Source organism: Sinocyclocheilus grahami, unplaced genomic scaffold (genome assembly GCF_001515645.1).
Source record: "Sinocyclocheilus grahami isolate Dianchi unplaced genomic scaffold, SAMN03320097.WGS_v1.1 scaffold140.1, whole genome shotgun sequence".
Lineage (NCBI taxonomy): Eukaryota > Metazoa > Chordata > Actinopteri > Cypriniformes > Cyprinidae > Sinocyclocheilus > Sinocyclocheilus grahami.
Window position 1 is genome coordinate 490,870 of NW_015505319.1, and position 17,160 is coordinate 508,029.

General features: G+C 37.6%; 1 protein-coding gene across 1 annotated transcript in view; it reads left to right on the forward strand.

Annotated features, from left to right (window-relative positions):
* The window catches only part of LOC107591304 (pro-interleukin-16-like), a 44,884-nt gene extending 32,242 nt beyond the window's left edge, over nt 1-12,642 (forward strand). The window contains exons 15-24 of the mRNA XM_016280428.1: nt 660-792; nt 987-1,086; nt 2,346-2,854; nt 4,340-4,436; nt 4,825-6,037; nt 7,642-7,828; nt 9,508-9,609; nt 10,585-10,834; nt 11,353-11,481; nt 12,199-12,642. Of these exons, the coding sequence (XP_016135914.1) occupies nt 660-792; nt 987-1,086; nt 2,346-2,854; nt 4,340-4,436; nt 4,825-6,037; nt 7,642-7,828; nt 9,508-9,609; nt 10,585-10,834; nt 11,353-11,481; nt 12,199-12,359 (2,881 nt within the window). The 3' untranslated portion in view covers nt 12,360-12,642. The remainder of the gene's footprint in view (nt 1-659; nt 793-986; nt 1,087-2,345; nt 2,855-4,339; nt 4,437-4,824; nt 6,038-7,641; nt 7,829-9,507; nt 9,610-10,584; nt 10,835-11,352; nt 11,482-12,198) is intronic.
* The last annotated feature ends 4,518 nt before the right edge of the window (nt 12,643-17,160 follow it).

A 17,160-nucleotide genomic window follows, 5' to 3' on the forward strand; every position in this document is an offset into this window, starting at 1 on the left:
CTATCTATCTATCTATCTATCTATCTATCTATCTATCTATCTATCGATTAAGGAAAGTTTGATGCATTTAGTTTATACCTGTAAAACAAGTTTAAAAAATAATGTTTTCTTGAACCAGTGTAACAGATTTAAGTTCCTGTGTTAGATAATAAGCTTGTTAGCATGCCTAAAACAATTATGTTCAATGCAAAGCATGCTGGGAACTACAGATCCACTGCCCAGTTAGTTAGGTCAACAGAAACGATTTATGTAGTCTCAGCACAAAATTATAAAGTTAACTTAAATTTTACAATATACAGGTAAATGGATTGGACATAATGAAATTAAGTTGGGACAAAATGTTCAAGAATGTTGGATTAGCTCATTTCAACAAAGTAATGTGCTCTGGTTTTATCAAAGCAAAAACCAGTTGAAATTGATGTTTTGAGGCCACTTCCACAATGTTTGACTTTAAAATGAAGATGTATTAAGCTCAAAATGTAGCTTTTCTCACAGTTGAAATTGGTCATTTTTTGGTAACCATAATAAGCCAAACTGCACATCATGTTATAGATGGCAAAATTATTTTTTTTCATGAGTGTGGTTTCAAGATGGTTTTTACAAGTAACCAAACTGCAGTGCTGTGAATTGTTAGTAAGTTGTATGTGAATGTTTGTCAGATGTGGCGATGAGATCATGGAGATCAATGACACAGTGGTTTGCAACATGACGCTGAACGATGTGTACACGGTTCTGAGTCAGTGCAGCCCGGGACCGGTTCAGATCATCATCAGTCGACACCCCGACCCAAAAGTAGGTCTGCTTTCCTTTCAGACATATAAGAGAGCATCACGGACTAGATTTACTAAGTCACACATTAACGCAAGCTGTGCTGAAACAACTTACACTTCATTACGGCGGTGATCAATCAAACCTTCACTTTTGTCTTCATAGCTAGATCTAAGTTGTCAGAGAGTGCTAAAATATAAACTTGGATGTGTTTGAAGGTTTCTGAGCAGCAGCTGAACGAGGCCATCGCTCAGGCGGTGGAGCACAGCAGACTGAGGAGAGACAGGAGTCAGTGGAGTATGGACGGATGTAACAGCAGTGAGTTATTGATCTTTTGTTTGCTCCGAAATCAACTTGTGACATTCATTTCCAAGGCCTGTTTCACACATCCTGCATCTGCAGTTTTTAAGTAAGGTTGCAGCCCAGTTACAACAGTAACTGTAGCTCAGTACAGCAAGTAAAGTGATTTCGAGGTCACTGAGTACTTCTTTTATTAATGGCCTTAAAATTGCAACTGGGAGTGGATCAACATTATCAGTAAATCTAATTAATATTATGAGGACCACAGTTGCATCCAAATGGTAATGCATCTTAGAGGTGGTTGTGTTTGGATTCGGTCAGATATACTGGAGAAAAAAAGTGTGCTGCTTACGTACATGTGTGAAACAGACCAAGTTGAACACTGTTTTAGTTGTAAAGTTATGCTTAACTTAGAAATGGTAACTTGAGACTCATGACTTGGACTAAAAAAAGATGAAAATATTATAAACAATAAAATTGCCCACCTGAGACATGGTTCAAATCATTTACAAATGGACTTGGTGGGTTCCTACAGTCATGGAAAACTTTTTCACAATTTTAGATTACCAGAAAAGAAAAAGGTTAATCTTAAAAAGTCATGAAAATTTATTTTGTGAATATTTCATAATAATAATAATATATATAAATTACAGAAATGTTATTATATAATAACATTAATTAATTTTATTTTATATCATTTAAATATACTGTATATATATATATAATTAACAATTTAATTAATAATAATATTAATAATTTAATATGATTAAAATTATAGCAATTGTAACTATATAAATGTTTGTATGTGTGTAAATATGTGTGTGTGTATATATATATATAATTTGAAATTTATTTTAAATAATTAATCATATTAATCATTTAATATAATTTAAGAATGTATAAAAAATATGATACTACTCTGTTAGATATTGTATTTTGTTAGTGTTTGTGTTGAGTACAAATAAATTGCACAATCCAGAGTAAAATATCAATTAGTTTGTATAATAATAATAATAACTTAAATCCATTAATTAAAAGGATCGGTACTAAATGGAAACCTGAATAAATTATAATTATTATTATTTCAATTCATTTATTAATTATGAACTCATGGAAATTCATAGGTCAAAACGTGTGGGAACCCTGGACTTGAATCAAAGGCTCAGATATCTGCTTAGTGTCTTATTTACTATTCGTACAAAATAAACTTGTCCATGATTATTTCTACTGTGAAGAAAATCGGTAGTTGGTTTAGACACGTCTTTATCTGATCTCAGGTCTGAGGCGATCCGAAGCCTGTTCCCACAGCAGACAGAAGTGTATCCGCTGTCTGGACCGGAGCACGAGTCAGCTGACCTGTAGACGAGCACAGAAACCCATGATCCGATCGTGCAGTGAGGGAGCCTACAGCCAGCGCTGTATACCGGCCAGCGCCACCACTCAATCCTTCCTCGAGCCGGAGCACGTCTCCAGAGTCCAGAGCATGGACGTCTCTTTAACAACCAACAGTGAAACTTCACTTAATTACACACTGTCTCCAGCCTCGTTCACCGATGACGACTATAACATTCCCTATAAATGTCCAATGAATTTCACTGGACAGCAAACATTAGATGTGCATGCAGGTGTGGTGAGGAGCTCTACGCAAGGAGCAACAAACCAGCCACAGAGGTACTGCAGACGACAGGAAGTCAGCAGTCAGGAAGTGCTGACTGATTCGAGCGGCTCTACCCGAGGTTCACCCGTGAAAGAGGAAGATCTGCTGTATTCTCAAAGCAACTGCCAGGTAGGGCTAGTCACATTTATGGAATGCACTATTTTTATTAAACAAAGAATATTCAGGGTTTTTTTTTGGCTCAGTTAAAATTTGTATTTCTTTGTTTTCTCTTCCTTATGTAGGTTTGCACAGCAATACATAAGTCAGAGAGGTTATGCGCAGTAAATTAATTATATACAGGTTTAAATCTACATATTGCATTGCATATCATACTACTCATTTTTTGCTCTCTGTCAAAGAGACTGTATACAAGTAGGCGGTTTTCACTGTAAGACTGATGCATTGCCCATAAATGGTAGCTGAGTAATTCAAGACACGATTGGCTTAACTGCAACCCTTGCCTTATTGGCAAATTTTTCACAGGTTTTGCATGAGAACATCTTGCACCATCAATGGCCAAGTAAACAGCTGTAATATTTCTCAAAGAAAAAAAGGGATTTTTTAAAATATTGTTTGACTGGATTTTTGAATTCATCTGACTGGAAAGCAAGTAGAAAATGATATGTAAACATAACATTGTGTGTCCAAATTTTATTTTAAGCAATTTCCGATAAAATGAGGAAATTGTTCAACAGGGTGACTCATTATGATCTGTGAAAAACAGAAATGTGTCAAAATTAACAATACAAAAACTACAATTTAAATACATTGGCATTATCTATTTTTAAATATAGAAATATATAAAAAATAAAAATAACAAATTCAGTTATCAATGTCATTGTAGAAATGCATTATTTAATTTATTTGATTCATTGGGTTTAATTTATTCTACAAACAAAAGTGTAACATAACAGGGGGTCCACCAGATGAAACAAGAGGTATTCAGCTGGTCAGACTACAATGAATATTTTCACAACATAATTCGTCACACCATAGGATCATATTGAAATTAACTATTCAGTTATGAAAAACTTAAAAAAATGGGGACTAATCTAAAACATGCACCTGCATATATATATATATTCACAAATGTATTTACTTTATACTAATATCTATTTCCTTAAGAAATATATAAATTTGAACCTAAATAGACATTCATTTTACAATGACTATCATTATTTTAAATCTTTTTTATCCTTTATTGCCTCATGCATTGTTTTATTGTCTCTCCACATGCATCTAGTTTTTCTGCAGTCTATACAGGGCTTTGAGAAAGATCTCAAGGCTTCTGTTTAAGAATGTACGTAGAAATTCATGCTACCTCTTTCTGGACATGTTCATGTCAGTGTTTGATGACAATTGTTTGAAAATGAATCTGTGTGCATTTCATGCAAACATTTATTTGCACAATAGTGCATCTTTTTGTCATATGTGTGATTCAGGTATTGAAATGCTTGAGTGTTTGGCATGAGGCATGGCTCTAGTGTGTGAATATGCCTGGGTTTCTGTATGCAACAGTGATGCATGACGAAATTATGGCGAATGCATTTCTACACCTTTTCGAATTCTTTGTAAGACTCAAACTTAGCCAACCATTTCCTGTTTTTGTGACAGGAAGTGGTTGAATGCGCAGAAGTCAGAACTAAAGCATCTGTCAGTATCTCTGAGCCTAAAAGTGACTCAACACACAGAGGGGACAGACAGCACAGAGGTATGTTAACCTGAAATACACCTACTACTGATTTTTTAAATAACAAAAAGAAAAACATGTCATGTTGGTTGCATAACTTCGATTTAGATATTTACTTTATATTATTCTGAGTACGTTCAAAACATGTATGCTGAGACTTTTCATTTCCTGATTCAGCTGATAACAGTACGTTCCTGTATAGCAAGGTTTTTATGTAAGAAAACCAAAACAAAAATAGATTTTCTTTTTAACATTCATATTATAGTTGTTCTATTTTTGAATGAAAATAAAACAATTGTGACAAATATTGGATGTGAGGCAGCATGTGAGTTAGTTCTCACATTGCACTTCTCTATTCAACAGCTCATTAAAATGAAATTAAAAGGACATGAACACTATTATGTTACAGGTCCAGAGTCCCCATCTAAAGTGTGTAGTCCAAGTAAGCGGGTTGGTCTGAGACGTCAGGCTCATTTGGAAGTCAGTACAGATCAACCACTTGACCCCTGGGTAAAGCTGACCGACAGCCCAGAGAACCAGTCATACTGCTACAAAACCATGAGTGACCTTAATGGAGACAGTGAGGTTAACGGCACATCCTCTGAAACCACAAACACCACCTCAGACTCCAAATCTGAGCAATCTCCCAATGTCAAAAAAGCCCCCCCGGTGGCTCCAAAGCCTGCATGGGCACGTCAGAGCATTAAGAGCATTAAGTCTGGGAAACCGATAACAGGAGCTTTGAAGCATCCAGATAACAGGAGTCAAGATACTGGCAGGACCTTTGGGATTAGTCTGAGGGCTGCTTCATCGGGAGCCAATTTGTCAATCAGGCAGAAGATCAGCTCGTTTGAGACTTTCTCTAGTGCCGATGGATCCGAAAGGCCAAGCAGGCGACTGGCCCCAACTGTATCCCTTCCTCCAGTGGAGAAGATGGCTGAAACCTCATCTGCAGACTACAGCAGTGCAGGGAGAACTAAAGTTACCACAAGCAACTTGCACAATAATGATGACTGCCAGTCTACACCAACAATTTCAGCCACTACCCAGCCTCCAAAAGAAGAAAATCAGCAACCAGCTTCCCTCGGTTCAGATATCATTTCAGAGCCCCATCCTGCAGAGGAAGAAAAACAATCAACTTCTCATGATTCAGAGCCCTGTAAGCCGATCCCTGCTGAGGAACCTGCTCTTGACTCCACAAAAGAGCTTCCACCTGCTATAGAGACTGAGCAAGAACCCTTACCTTCCCAAGACGATTTGTCCCCTTCAAGCCACGTCCCGAGGAGATCGAGTAGCTCAAAGGAGGGTCCTGCAGAAAAAACCGAAGGTGCAGGAACTCATGCGGTGAGCTTGAGGACCCAGAGTCTACCCCTCAGTCCCTCTTCAGATGCCCCCAACTCAAGCGGCTTGGACGGGGAGAGCCTAGGGATCATCTTGTCCTTCAGCAACCAAGTGTCCAATGCTTTGATGCGATCCATGCAATCCCTGCCGCAGTCCCCTTGCATTCAGTTTGGGAACCCCTGGAGCGCCCCACCAGAATCCCCTCTTCATAACCCGATAGAGGAAGACTCTCCTGGTGAAAAGCCCCCACCAGAAAACAGCGAAAAGGGCTTCTCTGTAAGGTATGCAACTTATCCAAGCATATTATCTCTGAAAACGTTGTAGGACAAATGCACTTGGAAGATGAAAGCGTTTGGGGTATAATTACACTCTGTGCAGTGTTGTGCTGGCTGAAGGTGCAGGATAAGATCACTTGCAGGGACTGAAGCCAACAATGTCAGCTTCTTTCATGTTGAGAACTGGCTGCACGATAAAGGCATTGCAGAGGTTTGAATCATTCGGGAATCTGTTTTAAATGAAACAAGAAGCGGAAATGCAGCTCTTTTGAGTTAGTCACAAAGAACAGACCATTTCATGCTAATGTCTTGTAAGTTCTCATACTAGTTCTTATCACCGTTAGAAACAAACTCTTTCCTGTCATGCACGTTTGAGCTAAAGTTTTCTACAGATAAATGTGGTGAGATGTTAGTAAATTGGCCACAACATGTGCAAGTGAAACATAAAATTAGCTTGTAGTTTGAAAAAGTTTAAGGCTGGCCACACAATTGAAGATTTTAAGCCCGATTTGGTTGGGGGAGGGGGGGGTGGCCCGATTAGAGGCTTGGCACAGTGTGCGCATTCGGAGGATTATAATGTTAAACTTCGGTTGAAACTGTCTTTAAGTCTGTGGTCTCCACCAGTTTTAAAAACGGTCTAGTGCAGGGCTGGGCAACTTCGGTCCTGTAGGGCCACTGTCCTGCAGAGTTTAGCTCCAACCCTAATCAAACACACCTGAACAAGCTAATCAAGTTATTTGGATCCTTTACTAGAAACCTTCATGCAGGTGTGTTGGAACAGGTTGGAGTTATGGTGCGTTCAAGTCATGTCGGATAGATCGTATTTACGAGTTGAACGCACATGAACGCCACCACAATGTCGTTATTACGAGTGGGAAACTCTACATTTTCTTTAAGATCCTAGTTTCCGAGTTGGGGGCGTGTCAATGAGAAACATGGCGGAATCGATGGATGCAACGTCTGTAGTTGAAGGTAAATTTTTGTTTAAATTGATAGTTTAGTTGTCCTATAAACTTAAATTGGTCGTGTTTTTATTACGCAGCTGAAATCCAAGTAAAAAAATTTAGACCCTGTTGTATTTTCTTGTAATTTATTCAAAGTAGGTACACCGCCATCTTGTGCCAACTAAACTGACTTGAACGCACCTGACGTCGTAATTACGACTTGTCAACTCGTAAGTACGAATGTCCCAGGAGGACTTGAATGCAGCATTACACTCTGCAGGACGTCAGACATCCAGGAGCAGGATTGGACACCTCTGCTCTAGAAACCAACCTTGTCTTGTCAGTGTCCCAAAAGGAGGTTAAAGTGGTTCCCCATCCACCCCTCCCAACACTGCATGTTTTGCATGTCTACTTAATGAATTACACCCGATTCAGGTCATCAGCTCATTAGTCGAGACTCCAAGAGCTGAAATGGGTCTGTCAGACAAAGGAGATGTTCAAAATGTGTAGTGTTGATGGGGCAGGAACGTGGTTGGGAACCAATGGTCAGGGCAGGGACACCTTCCTACAGACTTCAGTTACAACCCTGCTCCAACACATATTTTCAAGTAATCCTGAACACCTTGGTTAGCTGGTTCAGGCTAACTTCTTATATCTGGTCTACAGCTTGGCTAAACTGAGAGAGCGTACCATCGAGAGAGGGGAGGAGTGTGAGAAGGAAGAATGGAAAGCCGAACGACCACTCACTTCAGCCTCAGATGTCTGTGCCCAATCCATGCTATCAGCTCTTCCGCCACAGGAGATTCAGCAGATGATCCAGGAAGTCAAGGATCTGGATGAAGAAACGCTAAGGGTGGGTTTAGCTCTGGTTTGATACAACAAAGTACACGCTGTTGGCTATTGTCTGGCGTTGATTACTTCCATATCCTGCTCTGCAAGCCTGAGAGGTGTGACTGAGGAACAATCGGTTCTTTATAACAAAACAGCAAAAATTAAGTCCTCTTAAAGGTCAGTGAGCTTTCTTTTGCGTGCTGCTACATTTTGAAGCTCATTTGCTAGCAGAGTTGAAAATGTATAATAAAGCATGCATCTCTTGGTCAAGAGTGTGACTTCCTGATCACAGCAGTGTTGCAATGTCCCTCTTGGGTGCATTTTGCTGCACTGTTTTGTATTTATGACCATTTCCTTTATCAATATTCCCCTGCCACATTTTCTGTCTGCAGTTAAACAAAGCGGTCTATATTGCTTCAGGTTAATTAAGTGCTATGCACTGTTTACAAGTCCTTAAACATAATGTGCTTTGTGCCGTAGAAGCAAAATGCAGAAAAAGAGGAAGTGTCAATATTTTGCTGAAATTTCTTGAGGGCATGTCCGCTTTACATTTGGTTATATAAATAATGGAACAACTGTAAAAGCTATCAAAGATGAGTGGTTAGCTGTATTTGTGTAGTTAGCAGGGCTGCATTATGGACTCAATGAATCAAAGAATCTTTTTTGATTTTTCTATAGTCCATTTTATATGGTCCTGTGGTGCGACAAGTGATTTTATTTTTCATGTAACAATCTTCTATGCTGTCTCTCAGTCATTTTAGATGGAGTTTAGCAAGTCATGCCACAGGATAGTTTAAATTTAACAGCTATTTTATAGCTTTAACTCTAACAACTAGCATAAGGCTTTCAAGTCCCTCAATATAATTTTTGTATTTATAAATAAATTCAAAACACCGATGAAAGAAATGTTAGAACCAACTAAATAAAAGTTTGTTTAAGGATTAAATTACTCTGGTAGTTCTTACAAATAATATAGAGTATGCTAAAAAATAAAATCAAAACAGTTTGTCATATGTTTGAATAAGCAATATTATAAAACCATATGTGAATATAAATACCCGATTACCTGCAACTTGTGCTGGGATTCTGGAGTGTGTATCCGATGGACACTTTACTATCCCATAAGGCCATAGGTGAAACGTTGAGGCTGACTTCATAGGTTATAACAATTCCAACATCTCAGATTCATACTAAAGCATGCACTGCATACATGTAAAACCTACTCAGTGAAGCAATTTCTTCATAAAATCACAATTTTGGATGCATTTCTGGCCTTTTTGGCTGAGGTCCCAAGACAAATTCAGTAGGTGTGCCTTAAAATCAGGCTTTGTACTTGAGGACACTTCGGTTACAAATTTATATTTACAATCAAATAGCCTATGAATCATGTTTAGACAAGTGTCATCTTTTAAGACGGTGCCAGATGCTAATGTGATTTTGACATACTAATTATTAATGAGATTCTTATGTGCTATTTAACACTAGGGAAGGCAACATCTCTATATTTCTCTCAAAACTGCATGATGTAAAAGAGTGGGAACAGGATTCAGCCCGCCAAATCATTGAGGCAACTGTTCTTTACAAAGCATGTTCTAAAATAACTGCTATGCTAAAAACAATTCTGCTTCCAGTACAGCCACAGATACAAAGTGTTTTTGAACCACATAATAAGGCTGATTTGGATTTCTTAATGTCCATTAGCAACTGGAAGACATCCATGTTGTGATTCTACATAAAGAAGAAGGAGCTGGCTTGGGTTTCAGCATCGCTGGCGGTATTGATCTGGAGAACAAAGCAACTACTGTGAGTGACGTCTCTGTATCTCCATAAACCACGCACCACAGCTCATCTACTTCACCTGTCAGCAGGAGACACAGCCTCTTCAATTTTGTCATAATTTACACACACACGTAGATCGGTATTTTTTTCTTGCTTCCCTGAAACACAAATTAAGATCTTGGGTTGTATGTCCAAGCTTCAAATCTCTCAAAATCTAATTCAAGCGTGCACTTAATTAAAAATGATTTGATGTCACTGACAATACATTTTTGCTCATGAAATGTGAAATCTATGCCAGAAGGGATGATTTTGGTCTGTTTCTTAGCTAAAACTATTGTATGTCACAGTAGAGTACATCTGAGGTCCTTTTTTGAGCTTGGCAGTGAATCTCATGCACTTTTGTTGTATGAAAAATACACATTTTTGACATTGTTTTTCTTACAATCTCATACAAGAAAAAAAAACAAGTGAAAGAAATGAGGATGAGTAAATGACATTTTTAATTTAAATGCTACTATTGAAAACTTTGGGGTCAGTATTTTGTTTTTGTTTAAGAAAATAATACTTTTATTCAGCAAGAATGCATTAAAATACACAAATGTTACAAAAGATTGAAATGAACAGCACAACTGTTTTCAACATTGATTTAGCATATTAGACTGATTTCTGAAGGATCATGTGACCGCTTGATTACAGGAATAAATTACATTTTAAAATATATTAAAATACATATTTTTTTAATTGTAATAATATTTCACAATATTACACTTTTTACTGTATTTTTGACTAAATAAATGCAGCCTTGGTGAGCATAAGAGGCTACTTAAAAAATAATAATAATAATTCATACGGACCCTACATTTTTTGGATAATTTAGGATACAGTTACAAACTTCCAGTGGTTCCACTGCAGCTGTAAATGCAAAATGTATACAGTTAATGCTAGCAAAAGAATTGTTCACTTTACTTACTGTATATGCACCCAATCATGTACCTTCAGGTTCACAGGGTGTTTCCCAGTGGTCTGGCTGCTCAGGAGGGCACCATTGAAAGAGGAGATGAGGTGCTGTCCATTAACGGCCAAACGCTAAAAAACGTCACACACAGCGATGCCACAGCGATTCTCAGGCAGGCCCGCACCATGAAGCAGGCAGTGATAGTGGTGTCCAAGAACAAAGATGCCGAAGGGAAGGGAGGCGCTAACGCTAATGAGTCCAGCTGCAGCAGCGGGGCAGAGAGCAGCATCACAGGTGGGCCAACATCACTGACGTCAGCACAGCGATGGCATTAATGTTTAATGTCAGCATAATAGGGCACACAAAGAATACAGGAATGTTACAAGAGCTACATGTTGTGCAATAAAAAACTGTATGATTAAAGTCAAATAAAAAGCCCTATTTGAACTGGACTAGTTTTCCCTGAGGAGGTGAATTCATGTTTCACAGATGTACTAGTTCTATCCACATCCAACACATCAGTTGTTCTTACACAACTTTGGTAGAAATTGCAGAGAAATTTTAGTTGTAGATAACTTGGATGGAATATAATTTTTTCACAATGCTTCATAACTAAAGCCAAATGACTAGTTCTACCATTATGGATTTAGTCCTTTAATAGTTTCAGTGGGTTTTATGATGTATCTGGATGCACTATGTTAATAATTATTACTCAAATGTCATTTAGGAAATTAATCTTATCCAAATAACATAAATATGCAAAATATGTGTACATTCATTCTATGATTTTTGATTCAAAAAATGACACTTAGGGGATGATGGAGGTGAAGTTGTAACAATCGAGCTGGAGAAGAACGCAGGTGGAGTTGGATTTAGTCTTGAGGGAGGAAAAGGCTCCATTAATGGAGACAGACCACTAACCGTCAACAGAATATTTACAGGTGAGACTATGACTGAACCTTACAGGAAAAAGTTCACCCAAAAATGAAAATTTGCTCAAAATGTACTCACCCTCAGGCCATCCAAGGCGTAGATGAGTTTTTCTTCATCAGAACAGATTTGGAGAAATTCAGCATTGCATCACTTGCTCACCAATGGATGCTCTGCAGTAAATGGGTGACGTCAGAATGAGAGTCCAAACAGCTGATAAAAACATCACAATAATCCACACCACTCCAGTCCATCAGTGAACATCTTATGAAGCAAGATGTTTTTATCAGCTGTTTGGACTCTCATTATGACGGCCCCCATTCACTGCAGAGGATGCAATGCTACATTTGTCCTTGAGAGTACTTCTACTGTAAACATGTTTTCTTCTAAGAAAGAACTAAAGATTATTGGAGTACACCATACAAGTCTTTCATGTTTAAGAAAATGTCATGTTTAATTCAAGGCTGCTTGTTTCTTTGTAATTGATTGTAAAATTCTGGGCAAAAATTGCTTCTACACCTAATTATTTTCACTTAGCTGAAAGCAAAATCAAAATAACCAAAATATTTGATAAACCAACAAACTGGAATGTGAAGAACATTCTGAATGGCGCGTTTCCCATTCTGCAGAAATCTTTTTGTGAAGTTATGCAGGTGCAGATTTCATGTGGGTCTACAAATCAGTTTGTAACATGAATCATACAATATATACTGTATTTTCTCTGGCAGGGAGTGACGCTGAGCAAAAGGGGCTGACATCTGGTGATGAGGTACTGCAGATCCAGGACTCGTCTCTGCAGGGTCTCACACGCTTTGAGGCCTGGACACTCATTAAAGGCCTTGATGATGGGTCGTTTACACTCGTCATTAAGAGAAAAAAATGCGAGTAGAGCTAAACTCCACTCAGAAGCACCTAGAAGAAAATACTGGACTTATTCCAAATTTGAATAAACTTTAAATTATGCAAAACTTCATTTCAGGACTTGAGGAAATGCCTCCACTTGCGAAAAAATAAATAAATACACATTACAAAACAATTTCTTAAAAGCAGGGATCCCGTATGATTTGACCAATCCTTTTTCAACCAATCAATTTTCATTTCATTTTTCTTACAGCGACCGCAATCAAAAAGAACAATTTCTATCCAAGTAAGGCCTGGTTTCACAGACAGGGCTTAGACTAAGCCAGGACTAGGCAATAGTTCAATTAGGACATTTAAGTAATTTTTATTAACGTGCCTTAGAAAAAAAACATTACTGGTGTGCATTTTGAGACAAAACAAAGGCACTGACATGTTTTAAGATCAGTCAGTGCAAGTTTCTTTCAGTTGAAACAGCTCAGACTTCCACTTTAGAATGGAACTAGGCTTAAGCCTTGTCTGTGAAACCCGGGGTAAGTGTTTTAGAGTTGAGCAAGAAAAGCGTATATATAGTTTTGCAGGCCTGGCAATCCAATTCCTTGATATTTATGAGTTTTCCATGACTGTTGTAACCCTTCTGGGATAGTTCAGTTGCCTTGATTGCTCCATTTTGCCATTAATGCATTTTGCCATTATGACTTTCCTCTCTTATGATGTGCATCACTGCATGATGTGGTACTACATGATCAGGAAAGCTTGTTTTTCTGAGCAGAGTTTTATAGCGCATCACGGTGGTGGTATTGTAGTATTTTATTGTCACAATCAGGGATTCATAAAAATATGATTCTTGTCAAGTCTGCCTGTTTTGATGCAATGATTTGCACAAGCCTGTAAATAGTTTCAGATATATTTCTATACCATTTCACCAAAGGAGAATGTAAAGAACATGTCATGAAGCATTTGTGGCACACGGTTTTCAAGAGATTAGAATATATATATATATATTTTTTTTTTTGTCAAATGCTCCCCCCAACAGTACATTGCTCTAGTTTTTCCACCAAAGGCAGAAATGATAAATATATTCGATATTTTCAAAAATATCTATTATCTAACAGAATCCAATTTTGACAGTTTAATAAAATAAGTACCGTGCCTCTAGTATTCTGGTCTTGTTAGTTTTTTTTATTTTCTTTTGTTTCCCATAAAAAGAAAAGCCTTAATATATTGAAATTGTGTCAGAACAAAGATGTTTTACATGCGATTACTTAAGGCTTGTAATGTACAAATAAAGTATGATACAAATGATAAATATGGTCATCAATCATTTTTAATATCTGAAAACAGAATCTAAAATGAGAATCATACAATGGGTTTTACAAAGTGCAATTTCTTCAGTTTTTGCTTCTTTTAGGTATCAACAAACAGTACACAGATGACCCACAGTCAATGGCAGGTGGACATATAATAAACTGCATTGAGCAAAAACATATTTGAGTCAACATGAAATGAGAAATTATCTGATTTCAATGCACAGTTCCAGGTCCATCACTGCATGTTATTAAAAAGAATGTACTATGAAAATATACTGACTTGCTCCGCCTCTATTATGACTGTTCTTTTCGTCTGCTGTTACAAATCCCTCATACTGTTTGACTTCTCCCATCCAATCATCTGCCTCCATTCCAGTTTGTACCGCCCACTTTTCACGATCCAATCAATTCCAGGATAAAATCAAGTACCACCAAATGATTTATTCTAAATACATCAGTTTACAGAAGTAAAATGGCTTGTGAATGACATTTCACTTTGACTTCAAGAAATGCAAAAATCTGGAATAATCAAAAACTCTTGCTTGACAGAATTGACAAACTGTATACACTGCTTTTGGAATGTAAATATGTGTGCATTATTACAACATAGAGAGAACTTTGCACAATAATACTGAAGGCAAGCACACACTCCTTGCAAAACGGATGTAAAATCTTGATAACCAAAATAATCCTGAAATGCACGAGAGCATACTGCTCATTTACAGTATATAAAAATAATAATAAAAAAAAGCATAGAACACATCTCCAGGCCATGAGCATGCGTTCACAGTAATTTCACTGACGGCATACAGGCATAAAAATACAAAGTACCTACTGGACACATGACAGGAGGACAATCGTGCAGCTAGACACAAACGGTAATTAAAGTGATCAAAAAGAAACACTGGGTTGTCTCTGAGGTCAGTCATATCAGTGATATACACAGCATTAAACAGTCCCTTTGTGCATGTGTGATAACGACGGATTACTAGCAGAGATAAAAGGACGTAACCGCATTCATTTCTACTACGTCTATGGGAGAAAAATGTCTTAATTCCATATTTTTGGAATGTTTTAAAAACTGTGAATTTAAAAATGGACTCCCTTTTAATTTATAAGTGTACATTTGAATTGAATTGGCTACACCCCACATGTTGCAAAATTGGAATAGAATTTCAAATGAAATGACGAATAGTGGAATTGAAATTTAACATAGTAAAACAACAGAGGAATCCATTAGAGTAACACTATTATAATATTTTGACTGAGAGAAACTCACACAGGTTTGGAACAACTTAAGGGCGAATAAATAATGACAGAAATATATAATTTAGTCATGGTAACCAGCTAAACCTTGAGCATCTGGGTTCTTATTTTATCATTATATCATAACATCCCTCATCGCAATTCTGTCATGACTGTTCTGGCCTTTTTTTATTGTCAGTCTCAAAAATACAGTACATAAACTCAAGTTATGCTAACCGAGAACAGCAGCAAATGCAGTTCTTCAAATCTGTCTGAAGATATGTGTCTGTCAACATTGATTTGCCAAAGCCATTTATGCGCTAAAATATCACTATTAAAATACAGAAATACATATGGAAAGTTTCAGCATATTTAACAACCAGACTTGATGTGATATAAGGGGTCAAGCTTAAGCATCTATCAAAAGCTCAAATAAAAATTTAATCTCCAATCTAAGACAACTGTCCTCAAATATGTGACTGAAATTCTAAAAACAGCTTATTAAAGGGGTCATATGACGTTGCTAAAAAAGAACATTATTTTCCACATACTGTACATTATTGTTTCTCCTCTATGCCCCGCCTTTCTGAAACGCGTCGATTTTTACAAAGCTCATCGTTCTGAAAAGCGAGGTGTGCTGTGATTGGCCGAATACCTCAAGCGTGTGACGGAAATGTTACGCCCCTACCATACTGTGATGCTGTGTCCCGGCGGAGCGACGAGACAAAAACATTAAAACCCATTATAAACGAGGCATTTGTTGCATCCAGTGGGGACATGATTACTGATTATAATGACTTATACTGTCTTTTTATTTTACGCGTTGCGTTGCATCGTGCCGCGTAAACATAAAACCATGTCTGCATTTGTGATCAAAGAAATGACAAACAACAAGTGCTACTCTACACTGCTCAAAACTCACGTTTGAATCAACAGTGGCAAATCCTTTAAATATGAAAACGTACTTGCAGGCTGGGAGTCAGCACTATTTGTCAGAACACCGGCATTGTAGGCTCCTGGTTCAGGAAACAGTCCTCGTCCTCCATAAAATGTGCTGCACACATATGAATATTTGAGTTGAACTGTTCTGGAACAGTGTTGTAAATACAACTTAACCACTGATTTCTAGTCGTGTCCTCTTTTGGAAGACCAAACAAAGTAGTTTCGCTTTCATGACGAAACACAGCATCTCCACAACATGGCGGCGGCAACAATACAACAGTGAGAATCAAAGTTACGCCTTCTTTCTTTGCGTGAACATTAGGCGCTGCGTTATGCAAATCTTCCCACACAGTGACGTAGACATGTGGGGGCGTGTTAGAACAAGGCGTTTTAGGAGGGCGTGGACCATTCTTAACTTTTATAAAGAATATTTCTTTGGGTTTGAGACTTTAGTCTTTGCAACTTTAGGGATCTTATCTATTCACAAACAGCTTGTAACACTCCAAAGAGAAAGGAAAACTTGAAATGGTATCATATGACCCCTTTAAAATAAGACTCCATTCCAAAAACTAGTGAACTGCCTATTTAGGCCAGACATCAAACACACACTCCTGACACAGATGCAGCAACCTTATGTTGCCTTCTAAGAACCTCATTCTAAAGCAGCGTCATGTTACATGCTAAAGCCAAACTCTCTTTACATCAATCGTGAGTCGAGTCCTCTTACGCTTCATGTAAGGAGCATTATTTGTGCTGCCTTTGTAGGGGGCTCCAAACCAGTAACTTTGTAGATGGCAAGGCATCTCACTACCTTTTAAAATAGAGCTGTAAAGTCTAAAATTGAACAATGCATTATATGAATTAAAATAATTTCCAAATCTATCATCATGCTACATTATGGCCCTGATGGAATAACTCTAAACTGGCAGAGAATGATGCTAGCAACACCAACATCATGTGCATGATTCCCATGAAACAAACTGACTGATAAAATGCCATTTGAATGCACTTTAAGTCACTTTGGATAAAACAGGGTTTCTGCAGGTTTCTAGGTACATTTAAGACATTTTAAGACAATGTAAAAAAATTTATGGAATAGAGTGAAAGGATCACAAAACCTCAATATGTTCTCTAAACGTAAATGTCTAGGTTGTATTAGAAACAGTTTGAAACTTCCAACAAATCTCCTTTACTTTTTAATGCATTTTACTATAGCTTATGGCTTGAATAGCTCTGCTCCCAACCACAAAGAATATGGAAATAACTTTGTGTAACTTCTGATCACACTGCAAAAAAGAGATGTTCTTCTTCAGTTATTTTGTCTTGTTTTCCAAT